At 50.1% G+C, this 8,603-nt stretch overlaps 1 protein-coding gene across 3 annotated transcripts in view; it reads left to right on the top strand.

Moving 5' to 3' along the window:
* The first annotated feature begins 6,684 nt into the window (after positions 1-6,684).
* ULK2 (unc-51 like autophagy activating kinase 2) overlaps positions 6,685-8,603 on the top strand; it is an 84,189-nt gene continuing 82,270 nt past the window's right edge. For all 3 annotated transcript variants that reach the window (XM_059380661.1, XM_059380662.1, XM_059380660.1), the window contains exons 1-2: positions 6,685-6,863; positions 8,346-8,438. In XM_059380661.1, coding sequence (XP_059236644.1) covers positions 6,774-6,863; positions 8,346-8,438 — 183 coding nt within the window. In that variant the 5' untranslated portion in view covers positions 6,685-6,773. The remainder of the gene's footprint in view (positions 6,864-8,345; positions 8,439-8,603) is intronic.

The following is an 8,603-nucleotide window of genomic DNA, read 5'->3' as shown; positions in this document are numbered from 1 at the left end:
GATTTTATTTACTTATTTGACAGAGAGAGAGACAGCAAGACAGGGAAGACAAGCAGAGGGAGTGGGAGAGGGAGAAGCAGGCTTTCTGCTGAGCAGGAGCCCAGTGCACGGATCGATCCCAGGACCCTAAGATCATGACCTGAGCCGAAGGCAGAGACACTTAATGACTGAGCCACCCAGGTACCCCTATGATTTGATTTTTAGATGCTATTCCCGTTAGCACCACATCATCTATAAGAACCAGTAAACAACCTTCCAAGCCTTCAATTATGCACTTTAAGTACAGGATTAAGATACATGTACGTGGGGTCCATGGCCAGGTGATGGCAGGCCTGGGGGAGATGCACCAGTGTCCTAAGGGTCCCCGGCCAGCCTTGCAGATGGATATGGAAAACAGTTTCAGAGGGAGTATGGCCAGGAGAAGGCCAAGTGTCTTTGGGTACAATGGAGCAGTTCTTCCCCAGTGCACACCTCTGCAAAATAAGGGCTCACTCACTGGACCTTGACCTATCAACCAGCTGGGACCAGGAGCAGGAGAAGGTGGAAGCTTATGGTGCAGCTCATGACCAAGGGGTGTGATGTGTTCAGGAGGATGTGAGTCTGCTGTGCATAAGCCCGGAGCTACAGACCATTTCCTCCACTTTCCAGAGTGGAGAGGGCTCTTTGGAGGGACATGAATTCCTGCATCACCCAGAGGAAGGGCAGGGCCATCAGAGAGTCAGATGAAGATGAGGAAGAGGCAGACAGCAAGGAGGAGATGGAGGTCACAGTTAGGGATGGTGTAGCCAGGACACAAGGGGTCTGCCCCCAGCCTGAACCCTCTAGTCCAGACTCCCAGACTACGAAGGAAGAGGATGGAATCCAGGATGGCCAGCCCATCTCTAGGAGAAGGAAATGAGTGGAACTGGGAATGGTTTGTGCCTTTGTTTGCTAGTTGTTTGTGGGAGTTTTCTGGAGGGCTGTGGTTCTCTGGACTGGTCACCCCATCCCTGCCCTCTGCCCCACTCCCCTTCTCATCCAGCTCCCACCAGGGGAAGACGAGCCCTAGGGTCCTTGGTCTTGGGATTGATGGGACCTGGTTCACCATACTCCCTTGTTGGTTTCCCAACACAGTGCCTCTTGGGAGGAGGGATGAGTGGGTGTGGGTGTGGCTGGAGAAGCTGCGCACTGATTGACAGTGGGCAGGTGCCGTTGGGAAGAAACAGGAGAGGCAGGAGAACTAATACTCAGCCTCAGAGAGGCATTCTAACTATTCAGAAGAATTTCAAAGCTTAGTTTCTTGGCCCACCCTAGCAGGCTGGTTGTTGTTGTTGTTGTTGTTCTCCTTTTTAAAGTTTATTTGTTTTAGTAATCTCTACACCCAAGGTGGGGCCTGAACTCACGACCTCGAGATCAAGAGTCACATACTTTTCTAAGCCAGCCAGGCGCCCCACAGCCTGGTACTTTTGCACAAATAAACAGATGGACAAATGGAGCACAGCAGCCCTCTGAAAGTTTCCAAAATAAGCTGTTGTTTTTTTTTTTTCCTTTAACAACAACAACAAAGCAAAGCAGAAATACTTGTATGGGAAACAATAGGCGTGTCATTGACGATGATAGAAATTGTACAGCCTGATCCGTAAGTTTTCCAAAACACTGAGGTTGACTTGGAGATGTGCTGCCCAGAACTCGGGGAGGAAGGATGCACCTTCCTTCCGGCTGGGGAAATTCGGTTAGCCTTCGGCTCTCTGCTCCTTCAGGCCTGACAGCAGCCTGGCCCACGGGGGTTGCACCTGCAGCTCAGCCCTATCAGGTGATGAGGTGAGCTGGGGCATTCTGGCTCAGTATAAGTCAAGTCTGAGGCTTCGCTCCAGAGCTTTCTGCTGCCGTGGCCCAGGCTTGATCAAGCTGGCATCCCAGTTCTCTCTCTGCCAATGTTTCTCCCACCCCCTCCTGCCAGCCGTGTTAATTTCTAATAATCACCTTGCGCCCAATTCTGGGTCAGCCCCTATTTCTGCAAACCCACCTGGGACAGGGTTTTCTCATTTCAATCGATACGCGTTTCACAAGAGGGCGCAAAGCTCTAGATCACAAGGATATGTCGATAAAATATTTCTTTTAGGCATTTTAATATTTCAGTTGCTTTATTTGGAAAAAACTGACTCATGATGTTCCTTGCAATTTATCTCAGCGATGTTTGCAAATATTCTGTATTTTGCCTGTTAGCATGAACAGAACATTACGGCCGTTCCTAGGAAATACATGTTTAGCAGTTTTAACTTCTTTTTTAAAAAATATCTTATTTATTTATTTATTTATTTATTTATTTATTTATTTATTTGACAGAGACAGAGAGAGAGACAGTGAGAGCAGGAGCACAAGCAGGGGGAGTGGGAAAGGGAGAATCAGGGGGAATGGGAGAGGGACAAGCAGACTCTAGCTGAGCAGGAAGCCGAATGTGGGACTTGATCCTAGGACCCTGGGATCAATGACCTGAGCCAATGGCAGACGCTTAATGATGAAGCCACCAGGCACCCCCAGCAGTTTTAACTTTTAATGATCCAAACTGTGAGCACCATTTGGGTCCAACAGTTATGGCAACAGCAAAAATAAGCTACTCGGGATCTTGGGTGAAATAATCAAACTGTTTGTCATTTTAGAAATGCAAATTTTATTCCAGTTCTTGAACAATATGGAAAGATTCTCCTTGCTGTTGTCATATTACCAGCAAATTCCTAGGCTGAAGCCTAGGTATAATTCCAAAAGAAGTCTGTTTATTATTCAGAAGAATTGTGGCTATGATATTTCCTAAAAGCTTTACGAAATATATCCAAGTCTTGTTGTCTCTTCATTTTATGTGTTTATTTCAATAATTTATTATAAATTCATGCATGTATAAATGCCAAAGCCCTGCATACTAACTATTCCCAAGAATTCAAAGCCTCAGCAGCAGGATCAGAGTAGAAACAATAGAATTGAAATAGAAGCAATGATGTCATTTGAAGAGAATGATAAACGAGCGATTCTCCTAGACCTCCAGTACCTCCCTGCCCAGGAGACTGGGCTGCGAACGTTCCTCACATTTACTTTTCCAAGAGGCCCTTTTCTCACCATGACATCCTACAGCGTTTGGCTGATGAAGTTTATACTAGAATTTATGTTAGTAATTCATTTTACCTCTCATTGGGGTTACTGTTATGCAGTTTACTAACTAGCACTGACGCATTTCAATTGCTTATCAATAGGCACATTTATATGCATGCGCACAGAGTTAAATTGGACAAATTAAGACCAGTGAAAGTGATTCAGATTAGTCACGCTGAGTGATTTCAGAAGCAAACTAAAATCCCCCTTGCCTCCATTCCTGAAGAAAGCCTGAATTTGACCCATGGTAAATACTTTCTGGGTTGTCCGTCCAGTCCCTTCTTCTGGACACATCTCTCTGACCTCCCTCCCATCTCAAGCCCTGCCCTGCCTCTCTGTGGCACTTGCGGACTTGCCTTGGGAACAGTCCTAGTTACACAACTTGGATTGCCTCCCTCGTCTCCAGTCCCTGGCTTTAAGATGATTGTTCAGTGCACCTCATCTAAGGTGGGCCAATCAGAATCCCTTCCTTAAGAATTTGGATTTGAGGGGCACCTGGGGGCTCAGCTGGTTAAGGTCATGATCCCAGGGTTCTGCTCAGTGGGGAACCTACTTCTCCCTCTGCCTGCCACTCCCCCTCCTAGTGTTCTCTCTCTCTCTCTGTCAAATAAAATTTGTAATGTCCTAGTGTGGGGATGTAATTTTTTAAAAGATTTTATTTATTTATTTCACAGACAGAGATTACAAGTAGACAGAGAGGCAGGTAGAGAGAGAGGAGGAAGCAGGCTCCCCACGGAGCAGAGAGCCTGATGTGGGGCTCGATCCCAGGACCCTGAGATCATGACTTGAGCCAAAGGCAGATGCTTTAACCCACTGAGCCACAAGGCGCCCCGGGGATGGAATTTTAATGACATTAAATATAAACAGCTCAAAATCGTGTGTTAATTATAGTGAGCATCAACTCCTAGCGCATGAGACCTTGTGAACAAGGCTAGGCTATGAATTATGTCTCACGACAAAAGGTCCGAGACACAGATATGTGTAAAATATCCATTGACTTAGATGACAGAGGGTATACCTGTCCTCATCTGGGACAGTGAGGTGACCAGCAGGAAAGTCAGAGTGCTGCTCCCGGCTTGTACTAACCCCCAGAGGGGCGTCTTGGCACACAGACCCTGAAGGCAGCATCTTCAGCCACTTCTGGGCAGCCTGGGAAAGTACCCCCTGTGCTCCCCGAGATGCTGACTGCTAAGTACAACATGGGAAAGGCTGTCAGACAGTCTAGATGTATACCTCCCCATTGATCCCTGCTTTCCAGAAAATGTATGCTAATTGTTCCTGCAGGGAACAATTCTGGAATTGTAGAAAGAATAGGAAGAATTCTCCAGACATGTGTTAGATAAACCACCCTTATGTGGGTATCGATGGTCCATCCCTGGAACTGAAGAGCTTTGATTTTGTTCATAGGAGAGCTACTGGGGGAGTATACAGAAGAGGGAATGGGGAACCGTCCTGAGGGCGGGCACCGGTCTGGGATTTGGGAAGTACCGCCTAAAGCTTTGACTTCACTTTACTTACCTGGCAGTTTCGTAAATTTTTCTTTGAATAAGCCAGGCACTGGTTAAATGCTTCACATGCTTAACTCACTTAATGGACCTGATGAGGCAGTTACTGTCTTCATTTTACAAGTGAGGAAACTGAGTCACAGGAAGTTATAAGTAACTTATTCAGAATCCTACAGCCCATAAGACGCATTCCTGAAGACCTATTTTTTTGGGTGGTGGTGGTGGGTGGGGATTGGCACATTAAATCCTATATTCCAGGGCACCTGGGTGGCTCAGCCTGTTAAGCCTCTGCTTTTGGCTCAGGTCACAATCTCAGGGTCCTGAAATCGATCCCGCAACTCTCTCTCTCTCTCTCTCTCAAATAAATACAAAAAATCCTTTTAAAACATACTATACCCTATTTAAATACTCATATTTAAACATTTACAATAAAGGAGCTTTCAAACAGGGAAAAGAATCATTTCCAGATGAATTTTTGTGTCCCTGTGTATATTTGCTTCATTTGCTTTTCCATTTGGAAGGCTCCAGATCTCCATAGTGTCCAACACTCACCTGGGCTAGATTTTGAGATGGGGTAGAATGACGTAGGTATGCACAGAAGTGATAGAAGAGTTCCAAGACCCTACATTTTGAGGGTTTGAGGAAGGGAGGTTCTTCCTCTGAGAATTCCAGCTGGAGGTTCTTAGGGTCTCTGTGCTGCCTTCAGGTCAGTTAGCCGCGATGGACCTGGGGTGGGAAATGTGATTCTGGTGGTAAGGGATAACCTGAGCTCAAATATACTAAACAACTGAACATACCGGGATATATGGGGTCTGAGTTTTCTAAGATATTTTCAAGTTTTTTGTCTATAAAAAGGTTTTGTAAGACTCTTCCTTGAGGAAAGTTGCCAGGTAATTTCTTTGATGCTTGAACTTCAATAATCAGGGAGAAAAGCAAGCTCCCTTAAAGCTATTCAAAGGTAAGCCTGAGAGCAAACTAGCAGGATATCTGGTGGCTGGAAGCAGGGGTTCTCATTATGAGGGCGGTGGAAAATGTATTCAATACCGAGTCTGCGTGCATAAACATTTCTCCGGGAAGAGGGTCTTGAGCAGTCCTCAGCTTCTCACAGAAGTGAAGGGACCCCCAAAATGTGCAAAGCCCCTGCCCGACTACATCTTCAGGGACCCTGGGGAGTAAACGCAGACCGGTCAGGGAAGACACGCAGCTTGGCAGCACGACCTCTGCTTTCAGAGGGCTCGGGGAAAGCCGGGCTCTAGGAGATGCTCCTTTGCTCTGACCGGTTCCTGAGGTCTGTACTGCACAAGAGATGCCTGGTCCCTCCTGAAGTTGGGAGTTCACGACCCGCTTCCCCGAAGCCCGCCTCCCAGTGGGCTCCAGCCCGGGGTGTGGCAGGCTCGAATCTGCTCCCAGGCCCAGCACGAAGGCTGCAGCGTGTAACGAGCTGTGGTTCCAACCGCTCGCATCCTTCTTCCCCGCCTGGGCGAGGGACTGGGGACGGGCCTCGACAGCAGCGCCGCGCCCCGGGACCCGCGCGCACTCATTTTCCTGGCGGAGGGAGCCGGCATCAGCGGGCGCTGCGTCCTACAAGACGTGCTGACGTCGCGGAGGGCCGGCAGTCGGCTCGGGAGCGGCCGGCGCGCGCGTGTTCGTTAGGCCCCGCTGCGAGGCAGGGAGGCGCGCACGGACGGTGGTTGTGCTGGTCCTAGGGCGGCGGCCGCCTCCGCAGCAGCACCCGGGGCTGAGGGGGCCGACTCGGCCGGACGAGCTGGGGATGGGGAGGACCGAGCCCCGCACCTCTCCCGGTCGCGCGTGCGGCTCTGGGGGTGCACAGTGACGGCTGCGGCGCCCCTGGCCGGGCAGCGCTGAGGCCGCTTCGCCAAGGGAGCCTTCGGCCGGCGGCGGGCCGGGCCATGAGGAGCGGCCGGGGCCGGGCCAGGCCTCGCTGACCCCGGCCCCGCGCGGAGGCCTTCCCCGTTTCTGCTCCGGTCTCTCGGCATGAGTGTCCGCTCGGGCCGGGGGCCGCGGCTGCCCCAGTCCCGCGGCCCGCGGGCGCGCTCCGGGCCGGCGGGCCCGCGGTGCTGAGCCCGGCCCGCCCCGCTGCCGCTGCCCGCCCTCCCGTCTGCTGTATGCCCCGGGGGCGCGGCCATGGAGGTGGTGGGCGACTTCGAGTACAGCAAGAGGGACCTCGTGGGACACGGGGCCTTCGCCGTGGTCTTCCGGGGGCGGCACCGCCAGGTGAGCCCCGCCGGCGGGGGCGAGGCCGGGGTTTCGTGGGCCCCGGCCGGACTGGGTGATCCTGAAACTTGGCGACGCCGCGGGCGCAGAGGCCCCCCGGGGTCGGCTCGCCGCCCTGAGGCCTGCCATTGTGCGCGCTGTCAGTGTCGCGGGGTTTGTTTTGGTCGGGCGAGGATTGTTTTGAGGCCGTAGCCGCTAGGCAGCGCTCCACCTACCGACGGGCCGCTCGGCCTCTGATTTCCTCCTTGCAGAGTGCCTGGCAACCGGAGTGCACTTAGGGCCTCACCGTCCTGGGCCGCGGGGACGTGCCTTTCCACCAGAATGTGCCCAGGATTCGAGTCGGAAAGGACAGCACGGTCCCCTGCCCAGCTCGAGGCTCGGGCGTGGACGCACCTTAGGTTTTTCCGCGCCCTGGGCTGCCAAGGCTTGTCACTCTTGAGGTCGATAATTGCAGACCCAGCGGAAAACGGGCTGGTTTCCCGTTAGCCCAAGACTTTCTCAAACTCGGGGCGGGGTGGTATCGCATTTCCCGGCGTTGGTTCCTCTACGCGCGGACGAGCCCCGTACCACCTTCCCTAAGTGGGGTTAGACTGGCGGGTGGAAAAGATGGGTTGGACGCTTCCTTTTTCCATCCCAGTAAACATAAACGCAAATTCAAAAATGTCTTAAAGCTCTTGCTGTTCCACAAACAGGGTCCCACGAGGTTTTCGAATCTAAAAAATTTCGGAAGAGCACGTAGGGAGTGGAAATAATCAGAGGCGTTTGAAATAAATCCTTGTTGTTCGCAAGGGGCCTGTTAAAAGTGGGCTTTTTTTTTTTTTTTTTTTTTTTTTTTTGCTTATCAGAGTAATAAAAACTTACTTTCCTTTAATATGAGAATAACCGCAAACTCAACGGAAAGTAATTAAAAGAAGGCTAAATCTTTTTTTTTTTTTTTTTTAAGATTTTATTTATTTATTTGACAGACAGAGATCACAAGTAGGCAGAGAGGCAGGCAGAGAGAGAGAGAAAGGGAAGCAGGCTCCCTGTGGAGCAGAGAGCCCGACGCGGGGCTCGATCCCAGGCTCCCTGTGGAGCAGAGAGCCCGACGCGGGGCTCGATCCCAGGACGCTGAGATCATGACCTGAGCCGAAGGCAGCGGCTTAACCCACTGAGCCACCCAGGCGCCCCAAAAGAAGGCTAAATCTTGCCAGGCGGTCAAATCCCGCCTTCCAGTTTATTATCTGCATTTCTCTGTAACTTTAAAGTGGCTGTAAACTTTGTCCTTTGTTTCACTTCCTGCTGGTTACTATGTGGTCTTCATGTTTTTAGTGGCTGTCTTGTAGGACATTAGCTTTTAATTTATGAAATCCTTTTCCTATTGGAGATTCAGATTCTTTTCCATCCCCTCTCCCCCCAGTGTTTATGAATTTGCTAAGAACACCTTGTAGATGATGTTTCTGTAAAACAATTTCCCGGAATAACACTATTTTTCCTTTTCAGAAAACGGATTGGGAGGTAGCTATTAAAAGTATTAATAAAAAGAACTTGTCAAAATCACAAATACTGCTTGGGAAGGAAATTAAGATCTTAAAGGTATGTTGCTTTATGTGGTATTTCATACTGGGTTAAAACTTATTTTAAATTAATGCATGATGACATCTTTAGTAATTTTGGCCCTTGGAGCCAGGTTTGAGAATTTTCACCTGTTGCTCTCATTTTTGCATGCTCAGTTTTTTGAGACATTTGAGTACTCAGAAG

This window comes from Mustela nigripes, chromosome 16, assembly GCF_022355385.1.
Source record: "Mustela nigripes isolate SB6536 chromosome 16, MUSNIG.SB6536, whole genome shotgun sequence".
Lineage (NCBI taxonomy): Eukaryota > Metazoa > Chordata > Mammalia > Carnivora > Mustelidae > Mustela > Mustela nigripes.
Note: the sequence above shows the minus strand (reverse complement) of the source record. Positions and strands in the feature narration are given on the sequence as shown.